Genomic DNA, 20,657 nt, shown 5'->3' with positions numbered 1-20,657 from the left:
TGTGTATTGTGGACTCAATCCTGGCTAGCATTTACGTGGAAGAATTGGCAGTTATATGCAAAAGACCAGCTCTGTTGCTCAGTCAAGATTATGTGAACTGACTTGAAAACTTGTTTATGCCTTGCTATATGTAGTTCTATTCCTTACAAAGGCCAAAAAACTTGGATGTTGTTTGGACATTTTCACAGAACAACCCCATCAGTGTTTACGCAAAATATGTTCTGTGATCAGTAGATATTAACACCTAATAACATTTCTTAAAATGATTGCATCTTTAATTCCCCTGCTATTTTCAGACCAAGTCCTCTATGACAGTTAAGTCAGCCAAGAAACAGCCAAAATATTCTGATAAACAGAACTTTAAATAAGAAAGAGCGTGCTTTATGATGATGTGCTGGGTAAACAGGGGAATGCAGAAAAGACTGAAAAGGAATTTTCATTAAAGAACGAACACAGCTTCAAAAGATGCTTGATCTGTCTCCAGTACTTTGGAAGAAAGCCTTCAAGCCTACAAAAAGATGGCAAGCCTATAAAAACAGATTGGATAAAAACTGGAATGGAACACAATGGGCTGGAATGGCACTTTATAACAGAAACATCCAAGTAACTAAACCAAGTGAATTGCCAGTTAGAACTACTGAGAATGATGCAACAAGCCACAAAATAGCTGTAGGAACCACATTGTGGCACCTGTTCAGAATTTTCTGGAAAAGAGCCCAGAAAGGCAACTTCTGTTTAGATAAAACCAACCAAGTTTATAGGTGAAGTGACGTATCACTAGATGGGAATTATGCAACAAGCCACAGAACCTTCAAAGAACCAAAGATACCTTTCCAGCTATAACACCTATATTCCAGGAAGGAGGCTGCTTCTGATTTTGAAATTGTTGTTTCAGGCTATTATGAATATGAATTCCCCCCTCCCGCCAAAACAAGTAATTGAAGTTTATGTTGAACTATTGTGGTTTATCACAACATTCCCATTTAATTATACATGATTAAGCATTGAAATGCTTTGGCTTAGTCAGATGTTGACATTCCAAGACATTCTGTTTTATTCTGGGTTTTAAAATGTGGTGAAAAGAGAACAGGCTTAATGGAACCTCTTCTTTGCTCTCTTGGTGTCTATAGATTTCTACCTGGTGTTGGATGCTGCTTGGTGGCAGCTGAGCTGATGTGTAGGTATCAGGCTTCATCTTGGAAGAGTCTCTCTCTCTCTCTCTCTCTCTCTCTCTCTCTCTCTCTCTCTCTCTCTCTCTTTGGCCAGGAATGGGTACCAATGAAGTGTTAGTCTCAAAATGAGGCGTGATTGCCATTGCTTCCTCTTTGGCAATGTGTGAAATTATGTTTCTGCTCATTTTGAGACACTGCAGTATAGTAGAGTGGCTGAGCAACTGAAGGATAGCTTGATCTGGCCAAGCAGCTGTTAGGCCTCTTTCCCAGTTTGAAAGTGTAGAGTGGAGGGAAGATTTGGAGCAAAACAGGGTATAGTGGCCTTTATCACTTTAAGGCCAGATGCTTCTCTCTGTTCAGCAATGTTCAAAATAGTATTTCTGCTCATTTTGTGACAATGGAAGAACTTATTTTTGAGGACTTCCAGATGGGTCTAAAGAAGTATAAGCTCCCCCAGTATCACAGAATTGTTTGTTGCTGTTGTTGTTTTTTAAAAGTGTATCTCACTCCAAAGATCTCAGGATGACATACTTTAAAATCAATTTAAGGTAATAAATTACAGTAACAATCATTTTAAAAGACTAAAATTACTAGACTAGAAGACTAAAGAGGTGTAGTGGTGTGAGTGTTGAGTTAGGAATCTAGTAGACCAGGGTTCAAATCCCTACTCAGCCATGGAAGCCCATTGGTGCTCAGAGGAAGGCAACAGCAAACCCCCTCAAATGCCTGCCTTTGGAGGTAGGATATTTCAAAACTGAGATGCCACAACAGTGAAGGCCCTTTCCCATATCTTCCCACAATGTATAGTGCCTCCTTCTTAGGCATTTTTGTAATCCATGAGTTCCTACTGCTGCTAGTTCTGCCAATGTTGCCCAAACCAAGGTGATTGGGACTTTTGTTCTGAATTGAATGTCTTTGCATTTTAGGATGTTTTCTAATTCTTTCATAGCCACTCTCCTTATTCTTAATCTTCTGATTTCCTGGCTGCAGCTCCCATTCTGATCAATATTTGATCCCAGTTTTGAGAACTCTTTTACTATTTATATTTCCTCATTGTCTAGTTTGAATATTTGTGAATTCTCCGTGGTCATTATTTTGGGTTTTGTTATGTTCAACAGTAAGCCTGCCTCTGCACTTTCTTCTTTGATCTTCCTTAGTAGTTGTTCCAGGTCTGTAAGGTTTCTGCTAGTATTATGCTGTCATCAGCATATCTCAGATTGTTGATATTCCTTCCTCCTATTTTCACTCCTCCCTCTACTGTGTCCAAGCTTGCTTTCCTTACAATATGCTCTGCATATAAGTTGAATACAAAGGGTGATAGGATGCAGCCTTGTCTGACCCCTTTGCCAATTGGGAACCATTCTGTTTCTCTATGTTCTGTTCTGACAGTAGCCGCTTGTTCAGAGTACAGATTCCTCATCAGTATATACTTAGTTGTGGATATACTTAGTTCAGCTGTTTCTTTTTCCAGTCTTCCTTTGTAGCCTTTTTGTTCAAGGACCACTATCTTGAGGTCAAAGGCTGAATGTCCAGTAGACTGATGTGTTCTGACACAGGTTTTTGTGTATTCCTATTACAAATCTCTGATTTATGTCCATTTATCCTCTAGTACAGAGACTGGCCTATTTGCCCAATGCAGAGTGCTGAAGAGCATTGTTGACAGAGGATGCCAAATAGCATATTAGAGAATGAGAAAGTGAAAGTGTATCTAATATTGTGGTTAGGTCCTGTGATGACATTGATGTGTGGGCAGAGTTGACATCTGGGTTTGTGGCAAGGTCTTGTTGTGGGGGATAATGATGAGGAAAGACAGCTGGTGAGGGAAAGAAGAATGGAGAGAAGACAGGAGGAAATGGAAATAGAAAGGGGAGAAAAGAGGACAAATAAAAATAATTAAATGTGTGAATGGGTGGATGTGTGTGTGTGCATGTGTACAAAAAATACACTTTTGGTTCTAGGCCCAACTATACTGCCATTTGGTCCCTAGAAAATTCTCCATATTGAAAATTGTCCTATGGACCAAAACAAGGTCTCCTCACTCTTTGTTGCCTGCATCATTTCATTTCTTCATCGTCAAAATTGCAGATACACATTGTTATGTATACATCCAGCTGTCATGATATGGGCAAATGGGATGGAGCTGCTGAGTCTTTGAGATAATCCTGCTGAACAGCTATTCTGCATCATTTATCCACATTTTATACAGTTTCCTCCCACACACAAGTCATACATTTATTCCCAGTAAAGATACTCCATATCAGTGCAACTCTGGTGGGCTCACCAACACAAATGTGATCAGATTCTGGTGCGCCACATATGACAGTGTTAGAAAACATGGACTAGTGAAGCTGAGGATACTGTATAATAGATTTATTTGTGCACGCTAAGAAGTTAATGCACTTAACAGCTGGTTTAAAAAGGGCAAAAGCATTTCCCCATCTCTGTACAGTAGCAACCTATGCAATAAAACCTCCAATCCTGCATGTACTTTCTCATTTAAAAAATAGTCATATATGAAAACTGTGCATATATACAAATAAATTGGGGGGAAAGACCTTAATTTAAAAAAGATTTTACAGCTTTTACATTTTGATAAGTTCTAAAAACAGGGCACAAAATATAGATGATGTACACTAAGAAGAAATAGCTCCCAAGACAACATACAGTCTTTGGTATTTCTTATTGGTGTCTATTAGTATTTGGGGGAGCTGGGTCTATTAGATCATTGCTCTACAAGCAATCAGTTTAAATCTGCCAAGAGTCATCTGTTTCACCTCTTTTTGACATTGACATTGACCACCAATGTTCTAAATCCTGCAGCTAGTCCCAACTAGAGTAGACCATAAGAGCCAAAGTAGTGTAGTGGTTTGAGCATTAAACTATGCTTCTGAGAGACCAGGGTTCAAATCCCCACTGAGTCACAGAAACCTTGGGCAAGTCATTTTTTTCCCTCAGCAATGAGACCTCCTTGAAAAAATCCCAAGAAAACCCTGCAATGCACCTTAGGGTCACTATAAGTCAGAATAACTTGAAGCAACACCACCACCAAAAGAGTAGACCCACTGAATCAATAGGATTTACTTCCATGTTGACTCACAATTGCACTATTGATTCATCAGATCTACTGTAGTTGGGAGTAACCAACTGGACTCCGATCAATGATTCCAGCCCCACTCATCATGGGTCTGAAGTCCTTGACAGAAAATCTATGAGGGAATATTAATCCCTGCAAAGAGGTTGGGCAAACTGCAGCAATTTGGACTGAAAAATATCCCAAGGGTATGTTTGGTAGCCTTCTAATTCTCCAGATTTCCCTTTTCTCTGGCAAAAAAGGGGGATGAATTACCTCCTGGCATCTTCCAAAAGAGGCAATTTACCTCCTTAAAGGGTTGTACTGTTTAACCCACTCTTGCACAAAACACCCATTTTTCAAAACCAGAATTGCTTCCAGTCTTTTCTGGTTTGGTTGAGTTTTCTTTAATGTTTGACCCTCTGTGCAGTCCTTGGTGGTCCTTAGGTTAAAAAAAAAAGCTCTTTTCTACTAAAAAAAGATTGTCCACCATAACATAGGCCTGTGATGCTTCTTCTTACTATTAGTGTATGTTGAGGTCTTTCCCAACCCTTTCACCTGAGATTTTTACTAATGTTATTTGAGGATGTATGGCCAAGGTCTTACATCAAACAGCTGCTGTGTAATGCTCTATCCCTGCATTTCTTGATCCTGACTGCTTTCACACCTCAGGATGTCCCTTTCAGTGGAAAAGGAAGTAGGGGAGAGTCTATTCCCATAAAAATCAACAGGTGGTCTCAGCTTGGGGAGGAGAGAAATAAAGGTACACTCACTGATGGAATGCACCCCTTTTCCTTCCCCTTGCCTCCAACTACCTCCCCTACTGTCCAGTAAGCAACAGCAGTTGCTCTTCCCCCAAGCATATCTTTATTTGTAAGGATTTTAGTAAAGCTCGTAATGACCTGGCTTATAACATGGACTTGTAATGTTGCTTTCCACACAAAATGAGCAACCAAAGCAGTCTGTCTCTGCTTGAATTGCAATCTGACCCAGAGAAAAATCCCTTCTACCTAGCTTGCTGGCTTAAGTACCCTAAAGGCACCAGATCCTGTCTGATTGTGAAAGCCAAGGAGGTTCTGCCATGATTATTACTTGGATAGGAGACTACCTTCCACAGCATATACTGGGTACTATTATGACAGTAGCTATGAACCATATGCTGGGGGCCCTGAGAAAGATAGCTTTCTCACTGTTTCTGAAAGATGCCACTGTGACAGACTATATAGCCATAATTAGGATCTAGACTTTTGTTACAGATAGTTGGATGCTCCCAGCTAAACTATGGCATACACAAGAGTTTGAGAAAAGATGGAGCATGATTAAGACACTGATATTTGTTACTGTTTATATTCTTCCCTAGGAGGCTAGCAATGTATTTAATACCATCTGAGTTGCTACCCAGAAAAATGCAATTGAGAAGGTGCTAAAGGGTTCAAGGTGTCCAAAGTATAGTTCCTCATATATAACCCCATTATTCTTTGAGTCTGAGGAATACGATGTGATAGAATTGAAAGGCTAAGGGCTAACGAAAAAGCAGACTGAATGGCGAATGTATCCAAGACTCCAAAGTAAGACTGCAGAGTCCAGCGGAAGGAGAGGTGGAAGAACTACAACAAACTGAATCTTAGCCTGACAGACTTGTCAAAGTTTAAGATTGGTTGGTTAGAGAGTTAGGCCTTAACTCTGACAAAGGAAGAATGAACTTCAACCCAGTGACAGGAAAGGGTGCATGGGAAAGTGCTGACATTTATCAGTCTTGCTGACTGATGTTTTCTGTTTACTACTGAATGCAGATGCAGAATGTATTGTATGCAATGTACCATGTACAATGCATAGTACGATAACAAAACCACAGCCTATATAATTTGTAACTGTTGTCTGAGTGAACAGAACTTCCTCCTGCAGCTGTAAGTATTATAAAGCTTCATCCAACCACCTTAAAGATTCCATGTGTTTCCCACAGTATCAGGCATCTTAAAATACATTTTTCAGGCCCCTGGCAAGCCAGGTCAAAAGGATTGAGAAGCTTAGGGTTAGAATGGCAGTTCTGGAGAAATAGATTGCTATCCTATCACATTCCTGTATATAATACTAAGATAATACTAATCTAGTTGGACTGTTGGTTTGGGCTATTTCTAACTACAAAGTTATAGCACTCTGATTCTGTTTTAATTGTCATGGCTCCTTCTGATAGGATTTGCAGTTTAGTGAGGGGTACTTAGAATTCTCAGTCAGAGAGCTTTAGTGCCTCAACAAACCACCAAACCAGGAATCTGCAGGATGTTGCCATGGCAGTTAAGGTAGAACCATAGTGCTCAAATAGTATTGTGAAAGGGTCCTGGTAAATAGCAAGTACATATGTTCCTCTCATAAGCTTAATTCTTTTAAAACATGGGCAGTGTGCTTGTGTTCCAAATAGAGGTCTAGTTCCATCATATTGTGGGGGGGGGGGAGCTAAACTAAGTGCTCCTAGCAAGAAACAGGATTTTATACTTCACAAGGGGAAGAGATGGTCCATTAAGGAGCTCACAGTGCCTCTTTTACTAAGACAAAGAAGCCTTGGTGGTATGTTTTAAAAGTGGAAGAGAAGGGACTCCTATGTGGAGCCCCACTCCAATGGAAAGACCTGAAAAGGGTAAAAAGTATGGCCTGGCAAATCAGTTAAATGGCAATCGAAATAAATCTCCCTCTGAGGACATATTCAACAAGGAGATGGAGACAGCCTTGGTTCACTTAAAAGCACACCTGTATGAGACACAGTTTAAAATATGTGTCTGCGTTATTTATACTTGGCTTTTTAAAACTACAATACCCTACATATATACAGAAATAGGTTTCATAAATTATGCTCAAATCTTTACAAAATTTCACTTAAAAAATCTTAGCAGCTATTTGGAGAAGTGGAAAAAATAATTCTCTCATAATGAAGTTGGGGTGGAGGTAATCGTCTCATGTTCTACACAACTGGAAGAAAGGAAGGACACATGGACACTGGGGCATATTTAAACTTTTAGAACACTTTTAAGTATAGTATTTACCCTGTAAAATGACAAGAACAAAGGGCTAAAGCCAATTGTTCATTTCAACCAGAGGAGTCCCATTGAATAAATAGGATTTATATGTGCTGATTTACCATTTAGGAATTGACTCAATGGGTCTGCCCTAGTTGGCACAAACAATGGGAACTAGCCTATTCATATTGTCACCTGCACAAGACAGTATATTAGAATGCTGCTGTCTTTACAGCATTTCCTTCATGTTCCTCCCTTTTTTACTCCTAGGTTATGCCCAGCGCCATTTTATGTAAAGCAAGGCAAGCCAAGATGCTGGTGTAATTAAAGCATCACAAACCTCTGTAGGACAGAGTAAGAATTTGGCTCATAATTAAGCAAATTCCAATTACTTCCTACCTCTGTTCTGTCCTTCATAAGACATGCCTGCACAGGGCAAAGAACATATCATTACCCTGTCCTCATGGCAAGCAGTCCAGATAACAGGGTCCAATCCCCAACACTAGTGCAAACTGTCCTGACCACGTATAACCAATTCAGCACTGAACCCATGTTATAACATCCCTAAAACAGTTTTTAAAAACTTGCCTTTTGGTTCAGATCTTCCCGGGAAACTTGGAAACCTCCAGAGTGATGCCAGGTGGCTGTTGTAGTGTAAGCCGTTCCTTCTGACATGAGAACAAGGTTACCCAACTATATGATTGATGCTGGGAACCTCATTTTTGACTTCAGGGGAGTTACTCATGTTGTTGTCATGGGCAGGTGGCACAGCAGGATTCATGTATGAACAACTGCCTGGTGTCACTCTGGAGTGCCCAGGTAACATGGAACTTCAAGGGCAGCTTTGGGGCCAGAATATTGCAGGCTACTCCTGGAGTATTCCGGCCTGTGCACACATGGAAGTGGGCAATTTCTGACCTTCCAGATATTGTGGGGCTGCAACTCTCACTAGCATCATCAATGATGAAATACAATGGGAGTTATAGTTCAACAACATCTGGATGGCCATAATTGTCCATCCCTTTTACAGATTAATGCTTCATGCTGTGAAGTTACACGGCAGAACATGGTGTGATCCAAATCCAGTTGACACTGAAATGCTGAAATCCTGCACTTTTGAATGCAGCCAATTTAGGATCTTAACATACATATATGACTAGTAAAGACGATCTGCACTGCAAAAATGATTAATTCCTTTGATGATTCTCCTTTCTTAGAAATCTTTATCCCAGCCCGAAAGTTCATCTGGTGGAATTCCCTGTTCAGGGGGGTATCTGTCGAAGTAGCTGTAATCCATTGGGCCTGAAAGCTAAAACAGAGTTGTAAGAAAAGCAAGTTAAAGTGATGTTACATGATTAGCAGCTATGATGCTTTATAAGGGAAGGTTTTGCCTTGACTTCCCAGTCACATTCCTAAAGCATGCTGAGTTATCATGGTGACAGACAGTTACTCATATTACAGCAATAATGTATATCTACAAGACTTCCAGGACACTTCCTCTTGGAAAAGTAGGCCTCTCCTGTGCCTCAACTGGCCCAGAGAAGCCTGCCCCCAAAGGCACTCTTGTTCCCCCCATATCTCCTAGTGGGGACCTAAAAACATTTGGGACATCAAATTGTTTTGAATTTTTACAAAAGCTATTTTGGGGGATCCTAGGGGAGACAAAATGGCTCCTTGGGTTGAACTTCCCTCTAGGGCAAGGGCCTACTCTTCTTTTGCTCATGTTCTTTTGCTTTGTGCCATGTTCCCTCTTGACTGGCCACTTTGGGCAATAGGATGCTGAGACACAGGGAACTATAGGTTGATCTAGCAGAAGTTTTATATACCTACATACTCCATTGTATTTATCTACCTCCCAGAGGGCTTTTTCTGTTGTCGCCCCCAGATTATGGAACGACTTGCCAGACGAGATCCGTCAATTGACATCTTTAGACAGCTTCGAGCAGGCCTTTCCGGAATAGATAACCCCGGCCTCAGGAACCCTGTTCTTATGAGAGTCCCCAAGGTCCTCCCTGGAAATGCTACCGTAGTTTACTGTTTTATTTGTTTTGTTTTGTTTTGTTTTTGTCTTGTAATAATGTGCATGTGTTAATGTTGTTTAATTAGTTGGTTTTAATTATAATTGATTTAATAATTTTTAAGGGGGGGAGGGAATTTTGATCTACAATGTATTGTATTTTATTGTTGTTAGCTGTCTCGATTGACCTCAAGGGGTGGGATATAAATAAATAAATTATTATTATTATTATTATTATTATTATTATTATTAAAAGGTACACTGTATGGACCAAGGCAATAACAGGTAAACTCTTGAGGTTTAAAGTTACAGGAGCCCCATTCCAAATGCAATCTGGCAACCCTAATTAATGTCAAGCATGGCTTAATAACTGATCAGAACTTTAAAGGGAAACTTACTGACTCCCATTGCAGGTTCACTAACACAAATGCAATTTAACCTGTGCAAATTGGCAATCAGTTAATTCCAAACACTTAGGCACCAATCCTATGGCCTTGAAGATGCATGCTGCAGCTATAAGGTTAATTGGAACCTTCCCTCCAAGATCTAGAGACTCCAGTCTCAGAAAGGAAGATCTTAGTCTCCATCCTGACCACTCAAATCAACAGAGATTTTTGCAGGGGTTTCCTCTTCCATATTGGAACTCCCAGTTCTTAAAAGGGAAAATACAGGCATGCTGGGGTTGTGACAGTGAGAAGTGAAGGAGAGGGTGCTGTTTCTGCTGGATTTATAACCCCACCTCTCCAAAATAGAGCACAAATAAGACCAGCTCAGAATATGTATTGTTGGCTCAGTACCTCTCTTTTTAAAGGTGATGATAGCTTCCTTGCCTTGAGTCCATCCCAATTAAAACCATTCAGCCATCTAAAAATAAAAATTAAGGACAAAAAGAAAGCACAATGAAGTAATTATACTGTTAAGGAAGCACTGTATCTCTATGGAAAATTCCATAAACAACCATATTAAAGTAACATTTTTTCATATCAAGGGCTGTATTCACTCATGGGCAATCTACTGGGATCATATGCCAGCAGTGGACAGAACTACCCCCTTTTCTTTCTACTGTCATCATCATCTTTTTATTTTATTCTGTTTTATGTTTGTTTTATTCTGTCTTGTTTTCCTCTCATTTTGCCCACTCCCCACCTTTTACCCCATTTGCTCTCTCCTATCCCCCCCCCCCTTCCTATGGTTCCCTCTCTCTTCCCTTTCCTCTCCATTCAGCAGTCTATAGGGACAAATTGCTCATGCCAGCACTCTGAACTCATCACTTGCAGCAGACTTTTGAGATGAGATCATAAACCACATGTAACCCCCGGGTCAAACGTTGTCCACCCTTATCTCAAAGAATTAACAGCAAAACGAAGCAATCATATTGTGCAGGAAGAACAAATGCGGAGTTACTGCCCAACCCCGCTTGCTGTTTCTGTACCTGTGCCTCTTAATATCATGGATTCCATTCTTCAGATTTCCTAATCTCTCAGTAGGGTTTTGTCTGAAACAACAACAAAGAGAAAAGGTAAAGATTGTATAACCCGGATGTTTCATCATTGGTAATATTATCACTATTAAATATTAACTTCATGTGCACCCAAGGGCTTGTAAATTACATCTAAACAGCCAGGGCATTACTAGGGGGACCTGGACCACACTGGATGACACTCTAAGGGGGTTGACACCACTGCTCCCCAAATGCCTGCCTTTTGGTAGGAATGGCTGTGGTGTTTGCCTCCATCCCTTTAAAACACTGGAGCTCAGTGGAAGAGAAGGTGTGGCTGGGACGAACCTAAGTGGGCAGAGAAAGGTGAGGCCTCAGGGCTTTTTTCTTAAATTTTACTCTTTTTATTTTTTGAAATTCACATCTAACCAAATTTTCACTTTAACCACATGAAATTATGTAAATGTAAATACATTTAAGATATACATATAACACTGGAATTTAAAAGTATAATTTTAAGTTTGCTAGTTGTTTATGTCACATGGCACATTTAATACTATGGGCAAATTACAATTTATGGGTAACATCAGTAAAAAAACATTATTAAGAATTCTGTATGGTGTGTTATGGGAGAAGGTCAACGGGTGAGTGACACCATGAGTTACTGCACAGGTGACACAGACACTAGTGATACAGCATATGAATGATTACAAGAGGAAGCACTCCCTCTGTTTTAACCTCTGCTTATTGGTCATGCTGGTCAATCTATCAGGGTTTAAGACTACTGGAAATCTGAAACTTTCTGACTATAGCTCTGACAATAGGCTGGTTTTTGCTGAACTGGTAAACGTGCACTGTGAGTCACATAAGAACATCAGAAAAGTCCAAATAGAATATATCATAGGCCTCTCTAGTTTATCATTTTCTTCCCATAGTGACTAACTAAATGCCCTGGGAAACCCACAAGCAGGCCATTCCCCAAAGTGGCAATATCTGTGGAAGAATGCATGCATGTACAGTTTGGGTCTCCCTTATTCGAATTCTGACATCCAAAATACAGTTGGCCTTCCACATTCACTGGAGTTAGGGGTGCAGGACCCCCATGAAAGAGGAAAAACCACAAATAAAAAACCACTTGTTTTTTTGGTACTTAAGAGAACACCTCTCTAGTAATATCTAGGTCCTCCAGCACAACTTTATGGTCAACATCACAAGAAGCTGACCATAGAATTGCAGTGGAGGATTTACAAATGCCTAGATATGTGTTTTCTCCAGGAATCTCCAGCTCATCCAGCATGACTCTGTTCAGCTTCCAGCTAAGCCATGCTGGAAGACCTAGAGATTCCTAGAGAGAACCTATCAATTAAATCCGCAAACAAAGCCACAAAAGTCAAAGATGCAAATGTGAAGGGCCGAGTGTATTCCAAAATCCAAAACATTTTTCAGACCTTGTTTCATGCATAAAATTATTAAATATTGATTGATTTATTTGATTTCTATCCCACCTTTCTCCTAAAAGGGACCAAAGGCGGCTAAAAATAGGCTGTGTATATAAGGTGTATATGAAACATATACAGGCCATGTGTATAAGGTGTATATGAAACATAAATGAATTTTGTGTTTAGAGATGGGTCTTGTCTCTAAGAAATCCCATCTTGTAACATTTGCGTATGTGTATGTGCAAATATTCAGATATTTCAGATAAGGGAGATTCAACCAGGACAATGCCTGCTCATGATCTGAAAGTGCTTCCACAGCTCTGCAAGTAACCAAGAGTTACAAAGTTAAGTTGACCCATCCTGATTTAAAAGATGTGGCACTAAAGCGCCACTTTACAACTATTGTGTATACTTCCAGCGTACAACACAGCAGAAACGTCCCATGGTCCATATACAATATTAAAATTGCTGCAGGCTGGTAGTTAATTACATGGCATGAAGCTAAAGAGGATGAACACATCTTTTTTTTCCAGGGCACTAAGGTGCTGATTCAGTGTATGCAATCTGCTTGAAGAGTAGGAAGTAGAACACCTAGAAATAAGGTGCCACTTTCAGTTTCTTGCATTCTTTTGCTGCAAGGAATGTACCACCCTTGATCTTCCAGTTTTCCTAGTGCTCTGCCCTTTTTTCTGTGATGGAATTTGAGACAGCATTTCCTAAAGCAGTCATTCTGAATCTTTGGGCCTCCTGATCTTTTAGACTTCAACTCCCAGAAGGCCAGACTATTGGTCATAGTGGTTCAAGCTTCTGGGAGTTGAAGCCTAAAACATCTAGGGCAAGTATGAGAACCACTGCCCTAGAGGCTTTCTAACCAGGTACAAACTAAACCCAGAGGTGCGTCACAGAGCGCCGAAATGCGGCGCTCTGCCTGCGCCATCATTAGCTGCGCCAAGAAGCCCCAGCGGCCAAACCGCGAGGCTTCCCAGCGCAGCTAAAAAGAAGCGTCGAAATGGGGCTTCTTCTTGCGTCGCAGAAATGACGCAACAAGGCGCCAGTGGCGCACTCAACGCATCATTCTCACGACACTATGTGTGTATAGGGCATGGCCATTTTTACGCCCCCGTCACGTGCTGGGGTGAGGCCGGTATGGACGCTAGGTCCTCGGCCAACCCCTAGCGCGTGACAGGGGCGCTGCAAAGGCCCGTGCGGAACGGGCCAGAGATTGCTTAGCTCTATCAAGATTGTTCCACATGTAAATTTTGAACCTGATGTGCAACACTGCCATGATGCTAGCACGAATGGGAAATGTCAATTCAACGTTCCCAGCCAAGGTTTGACTATGGGCACAAGGGATCATGTTGATGCTTAATTAACTGCCAACTGGCAACAACACTTGCAAGATACATCTCAAAATGGTTTCTAGCCTTCTTCATTGCTAAGTGCTCGGTTTGAAGTTAGTTGCCTAGCAACCTGCAAGAAAGTGAACAGAGGAGCCCAGAGACAGCTGATTATAACAGAAACCTTTGCAGCCTAATGTTCAGAAAAGAGACAGAGATACAGCAGGCCATAATGAGAGAGGACCTAGCCCACAGACTAGTCCCTGCACACTTAAAAGTAATTCTTATATCATGATAAAATAGCCTGGTTATTTTGTTTAAAATTGGCCTCTACCTTTACCAGGATGTACAAAGTGACAATATGGGAAGAATAATGTACCACAAAAGGGACACCTTCCAACCACATTCTCTTCCCATGATGGACAGCTGCCCATCCCAGGCTATCCAAGGAAAACTGACTTTCAATAGTTTGCAGTGAAGGAGCTGTTCTGCAATATAAGAAAACTGTGATCCAAAATCAGACTGTCTGTGAATGACTTGCATTATATTCATTCTTAAAATTAACTGTCCAGTTTTTGCTCTCAGGTAGGTATGTATGGGGTTGCATTGTAAAATGATAATATTCTGATGACTGTGATGCTAATCAGTTTATAACAAACAATAACCTTGGAGAAAAACCCAGTACAGACAGGCAGGACCTTACAGTAACAGTCTGCTTTTTAAAACACACACACATTTAGTTAAAACTTAGCCATCTTGATTTTGGATGTTTTACTGAATATAATGCTACTAAAGTATTCTTCTCACATCTTTGAAGCACAGTTGCCCTTCTCACCTGCAGAGCCGCCGAATCAAATCTTCAGGCCGCTTTGTTATTATTCTGGGAAAATCCAACCTTTCAACGCCTTTTAAAATCAAATTGTAGGTCATCATTTGATCAACCCCAGAAAATGGAGGGCTAGAGTAGATGTCACAATTTTAAGAAGTGTATTTTTTAAGGGGAAAGGGAAAAAAAGAAAAAAATGGTTAAGAGAAAAAAAGCTGGTAATGTCTAAAAGGGAATGCTATTCTGTTCTAGTCAAAGTCAATAGGAAACTGCCTTATACTGGGTGAGACTATCTGTTCAACTAATCCAGCATTGTATGTGTGAGCTGATAATGCCTCTGCAGCATTTGCAAAGGTTTTTCTAGTTATATTCTCACTCTAGTTTGTAACAGTCAGCTAAAAACAACACAATAACAATAACCTCATTATTAAACAAGATATAAAAATGGCAAAAAAGCATTAATGCCTGGCACCTACTTCCCTGTAAGCAGTTCATATACAAGGATTCCGAGAGACCAAAAGTCCACACTGAAATCATGGCCTTTATTCAGAATCACTTCAGGTGCAACGTATTCTGGAGTCCCACAGAATGTCCAGGTCTTTTGTCCAGCTGCAATCTTCTTAGCAAAGCCAAAATCAACCTCATAGGAAAGAGGAAATTACTGTTATCAGATACTGACATAAAAGTTTGGTTGTTCTGGTTTGCAGAATAGTTTTAAACATTTACATTAAGATTATTGTGTTCTAACTTCACTTGAGTCCCATTGCTTTCTTCTTGGTAAAACATGACATAATGGAAATGCATCAGTCAGAAAAACTAATCCATTTTATTTCACTACCAGAAGCAGCAAATGCACTGTATTTGTTGTATTTTGCTTATTATATTCATTGTAGTTTGCTTCTTTTTTATATTTATGTCCTATCTTTCTAACTTTCAAGAGAAATACACAAGGCAATGTTCCATATTAAACTGCAATAAACTGCAAAGTTTATCAGTAACAAGTGCAAATCACCATGGCAATAGATCCTAATAGAGAAGCAGACAACATAAAGTTAGATTAATGCTATAATATTATTGCACTTGAACACAAAAAGAACTGCACATATTAACTATATGTTCTTCTTTCAAATCAGCTTCAAGTTATGAAGATGTTACTTCCTGAACTCACAGTTGGGTTACTCCCCTATTCTGTTGCATGAAACAAACCTCAAGCTTTAGACAAACTAATAAAGCAGAGAATGTTCTTATACCAAGCCTTACTGATCTACACATCTCATTCTTCTACCATGAGGAATGGCAGCGGCTCTCCATGGTTTCAGGCAGGGGTCTTTCCACATGTACCTGGAGATGTTCAGGACTGAACCACAATCCTGCTGCTTTCAAAGTTTCTTCTCTACTAAACCACAAACTGAGGCTACTGCCACACTGCAGAATTAATGCAGTTTGATGCTATGGAATCCTGAGATTTGTAATTTGCTGTGAAACCAGCACTCTCTGACACAAGGCTAAATATCTCACAAAACTACAAATCTCAAAATTCCATGGCATGGAGCCATGGCGGTTAAAATGGTGTCAAACTGCATTATTTTTGCAATGTAGATGCAGCATATATCCCCTCCCAATTAACCTCCTTTATCTCTAGCTATTCGGAGGGCTAGCTCTTCTTGGGTCATAAGCCAAGGCCTAAGTTTGAAGCATTTTGAAGGCAGAGCAGCCGATGGCTTTCTTTCTCCCAGAATCATGGTACATGGTACTCGAGACCAACCAAGTTATTTTGGCACTGAAGCAGAAAATCCCACAAACCCCTGTCTCCATCTACCTGGCGGTAAAGCCATCAAAATAACTAACAGCTTCTTTCCTTATCACAGCACCTAGGAACTGCTATCTTATAACACTACACTGAGCCTAATTCTACAGCTGTCCCTGTATGCAGATGTGCCTCTTTGATCAGCAATGCATTTGCAAGAACACAACTGTGATGAATGGGCTAGAAATGACCCCCTGGGGTCCATCCTCATGCCATCCAATGTGGACTATAGTTAATATTCCTTCCACATATGCTTGCGCCTCTGAGCAAATGGCCTTTGATAATTTTGAGATATATATTTGACTAACAATGTCCACAATTGCTGATCCACAGTAGAATTCCTTCCCACATTACAAAACTGATCAAGTACATAAGGAACATGCAGACATGTAGGAATACTCTGCCAGGAATATTTCTTCCTAAATCACTAGGAAAAAACACTAGTACTTTCAATGTTTTAGAGCCTTCAAAAATTATGTGGTCTTAAATTTCCCATGTACTGGCTGATGGGAGTACAGAGAAGCCTTGTACAGCAACACACATACATGTAACTTTGATGAATACTGATTTGGTCCAGTGGGTGGGGAAACCTTAGTTCGGGATGAGAGAAAGAAAACTGGAGTTGGAGAGAATTTGCAGTGCCAAAGCTAAGGAATAGGTCCTTTTTACTTTGAATAAGGTAGTGGTATTTTCAGTTGTGTGTATTTACAAGGGAACAGAAGGGTAAATTCTTTGTAATGTGATATTTTTTTTTATTTTTTTTTTTTTATTTTTTGCATTTGCTTCTATTTTTCATTTAGGGCTTTAAAATTTGAATCCAAATGTTGCAATATTATAGGACAGTGTAGGCAGAAGAACCTTGCAGCCAGGTCCTGTCCTGGCTACTCACTGGATGCATGGAACTTTGAGGACAGTGCATATGTGTTGAATTTAATATATAATTTGATGTATTGTTGTTTAATATACAGTATATGTTGGTACTTGTGATTATGTTTGCAGTATTCAATTACATTTGGCTCCATAAACTCTAGAAAATGTTTTTCACACACACACACACAACTTACCAATTTTATATATCCTTGGGCATCCAAAATTAAATTTTCTGGCTTCAGATCCCTGTAGATCACACTGATGCAATGCAAATACTCAATTGCTTCTGTCACACATCCAACACAGAACTTTGTAGTGGTTTCATCAAAGCTACCTCTGAAAGAAAGTAATAATTTTCCATATCTTTCTTTGATTAGGAATATAATACCATATATACTATATATTAACAGGGAGAAACCAGTCTTATAACTAAATGTTAGGCTGGTGATGTTAAACCAGTGTCATGCCCTCGCATGACACTTGAAGAGAATCAACAGAGGAGGTGGAATGCTTAATTCCTTCTTCCTCTCATTGATTCAAACCTTTTAAAATTACTCTTGGAGTATTTTAAATGGCTGCTTTTACATGTTATAAGCACAGCTAGCAGTCATATTAGGAGAGAACTGGCAGGAATAGAAAGTGAGGGTGGCTGTCTTTCCAGCCAATTCTCACTTGCAAATGACAACTGGCATCTTATTAGTATTTTACTCATTTGTCGGCTCCCTTATACATGTGGTTGCATCTTTCTGATGGTGTAATACCTGTATTCAGTTCAGAGTTGCTTAAGTAGATTTCTGCAAATGAAACTGTTGCACATGTACAGTTGGACAGTACATAAGTACTTATCAGTGCCTTTGATGTACCAATTGATTCATTGGGATTGTAGTAAACAGATTGGCAGGCATGTAATGGGTTGTCCAATGCATTTGGTCCAATTGGTTATACAACCACCACTTGAGTATGTGACTATAGATGTACACTATGCAAGCACAATCTCAGATCTTAGCTGTAGTCTCCCATATTCTCATTTTAAGAAAGGTTTGGGGTTATATCAAAGTCACACGCATACATAAAGTCCTCAGTCTGCAATCCTAAATACCTTCTTTAGGATACTGTACAGCTCCATGAGACTTTTCAGCTAATGCACTTTATCTATGCTGTATAAGTCAAACGCCAAGACTTTTAAAAGAAGAAAACAAACCACATTTATATTGCAAACCCATGTATATTGAATAGGATTTATCCCCAGGTGAGCATGTATAGATCTGTATCAAAAACAATAATTCAAAAGCTCTATCATAAAACAGATATCAAAAGCCAAGGATTTTGAAAATTATTTTTTTTAAAAAAAATCCAATGTATTATAATGTCAGCCTGTCTGGGTCGAAGTCATAGCTCCAGGACCATGAACTTTAGATGACTAAATCATGGTATGCATACAAAAGGACTTTAGGGCTAGCCTGGAAACCAGAGCCCTAGATAGCAGACCCCTAAATTAGTTGATAAAGTTGTGGATAAAGACTCTAGTAGTTAATTAAGTCAAGAAATTAAAAGAAGATGAGGATTTGGAAGGCCAGCTATGATAAGATCCTCAAATGTAAAAATTATGATTGAATACCACAGTCCATGCCATTTTCTAAATAAGGCTGTATAAGATAAACAGTGAAGAAAGTTGACATGAAGGGAATCAACACATTTCAAATGCAGTTCTGCAAGATTGTTCTAGGGATATCATGGTCTGCCAAAATTATCATTAAATGGGTCTGAGATCAAATCAAGCTTGAACTTTCCCTAAAAGCCAAATTGTTCAAACTGAGGCAATCATACAATGGACGTAACATGAGAAGACATGACTCAATAGAAAAATAGATAATGCTCACTAAAGTGGGAGGCAGTAGGAAAAGAGGGATATTTATTTATTTATTCATTTAGTATGCCACTTTCTCCCAAAGTGGGACCCAAGCAAGACCCAGAGTGGGAACCTTTTGAAAAATTATGGTAGAGTTGACACCCTTTTTGCATCTGTCTCATACTCAGTTTTGAAACATAGAACTATGTCCTTAACATGCATATTTTCATTCCAGGATAACCTAAAGCTGATTGAAACATACTTCATTTCATTTTCATGTATTTCATTTGTATACTACCTTTCTCTCTCTCTTTGTAGGGTTGCCATAAATTGAAGCCGTCTTGTGGCAGTTAACAACAAAAATGTTTGGAATAGACTATCCCTCCTCCTTGCTATGGGATAGCCCCATTTCATGGGCGTAAGTTGGACAAACCTTCTCCTTCAGGAGTCTGTCAGTGCGCTGCATGGCAGCATGCAAGCCTAGGAGTCCTTGGAGCTTCACTGAGATCCCATCTGAGTTGGCACAGATTGTCCAACTCTGGCATCTGTGCAATACTGCTGTATCAACTTAAGGGCTATTCTAATCTGTGCCAAGCAGAGCACTTTGGGGAGTTAATAAAATGGAAAGCTTTTATTTTTTTCAATTTCTTTCCCCCCTAAGCTCTGTCAAGTAAACTCTTATGATCTACACAAGCATTATCTCATAAAACATAATTAGGATAAATTGCAGTATGTTTCTAGACTGCATTCCCAGACCTCCCTGTGACATCTGTTTCTGTGGAGCTTTTTTTAATTACATTTTTTTTATTAAACAAGAAATTTTTATTGCAACGCTACAACAAAATATACTCATTGTCTTTATAATATTAAAAATCTATTAACATTCTTTCCCTTTGTATCTTGTTGCAGTGTGAAGGGAAAATATAATATACCATTGAAAATGTTTTACAAGATATTTTAAAAGTTATTTTTGCAACATTCCTTCCTTCTTATTTTTGTTGAATAATTGTCCAAAGTTGTATTTCTTTTCTAAAATCTCCCATTATTTTAATGATTTCTTACAAAAGATAATGTTTGTAATTATTTACATGGTTTTTTGAACTTTTACAGCTCTTAGATTGTTCTGCCTTTTCTGTGGGGCTTTCAGGGCAACACGAAAGGCTCTTAAGGGGACAATCATTTTATGGTTCATTGTAGATTTTCTTGCATTGTTTTAATTTTTAAAAGACATAAACCCTTAAGAATATGAAACATACAGAACAAGATTCACAGGGTTGAACTGGAGGAGATGAGGGAGGAAGAACACATTATTTTAATCATCATTACCTGTCCCTAAGGATGCTCCATAGTTCACCTCCAAGGCAGGCTTCCAAAAGCATGTAAACATATTTGTTATCTTTAAAGGTTCTGTACAATCTGAAGCCAAACAAAAGAAAGACAAAAGCATACTCAAACCAATTGTAGTCTAAAACAAAAGGAAAGAAATCTGTTTAGCATAGCAGTGATAATGTTTTCAAGCATTCTCCAGTTCTAATCCTCTTAGAGCAAACCTATAAAGCAGGGGAATGCTATTGATATTCTGCAGTGTGCCAAATATCTGTATCTATCTATATTAAAGCTAGGTGCCTTGTCTGGGAACCAATTAGTGTTTTCAGGTGGGTTTCGAGAGAGCCAGTGCCACTTGTTTGCAATCAGAGGTAGCTTTTCTAAATGTGAAAGTTGGGCTTTTGTCTACCACCGCCTTGCCAAATTTTGGCAACACAGTAGCAATGGAAGAAGTAATCCTTGGAAAGTCCTGCAAACATGGCCCTTTCAAGACAG

At 39.4% G+C, this 20,657-nt stretch overlaps 1 protein-coding gene across 4 annotated transcripts in view; it reads right to left on the bottom strand.

Moving 5' to 3' along the window:
* Positions 1 to 3,537: 3,537 nt before the first annotated feature.
* The window catches only part of LOC149313198 (cGMP-dependent protein kinase 2-like), a 72,634-nt gene continuing 55,514 nt past the window's right edge, over positions 3,538 to 20,657 (bottom strand). For 3 of the 4 annotated variants that reach the window (XM_089526253.1, XM_089526255.1, XM_089526254.1), the window contains 7 exons: positions 20,163 to 20,252; positions 17,182 to 17,323; positions 14,787 to 14,950; positions 14,320 to 14,442; positions 10,703 to 10,765; positions 10,068 to 10,134; positions 3,538 to 8,562 (listed from right to left, as the gene is read on the bottom strand). In XM_089526253.1, coding sequence (XP_089382379.1) covers positions 8,467 to 8,562; positions 10,068 to 10,134; positions 10,703 to 10,765; positions 14,320 to 14,442; positions 14,787 to 14,950; positions 17,182 to 17,323; positions 20,163 to 20,252 — 745 coding nt within the window. In that variant the 3' untranslated portion in view covers positions 3,538 to 8,466. The remainder of the gene's footprint in view (positions 8,563 to 10,067; positions 10,135 to 10,702; positions 10,766 to 14,319; positions 14,443 to 14,786; positions 14,951 to 17,181; positions 17,324 to 20,162; positions 20,253 to 20,657) is intronic. The other variant, XM_089526256.1, reaches the window with a different exon arrangement.

Source organism: Sceloporus occidentalis, unplaced genomic scaffold (genome assembly GCF_023333645.1).
Source record: "Sceloporus occidentalis isolate IW3139 unplaced genomic scaffold, rSceOcc1.0.p SCAF_5, whole genome shotgun sequence".
Classification (NCBI taxonomy): domain Eukaryota; kingdom Metazoa; phylum Chordata; class Lepidosauria; order Squamata; family Phrynosomatidae; genus Sceloporus; species Sceloporus occidentalis.
The sequence above is the reverse complement of the archived record's forward strand: the minus strand, read 5'-3'. Positions and strand labels throughout refer to the sequence as shown.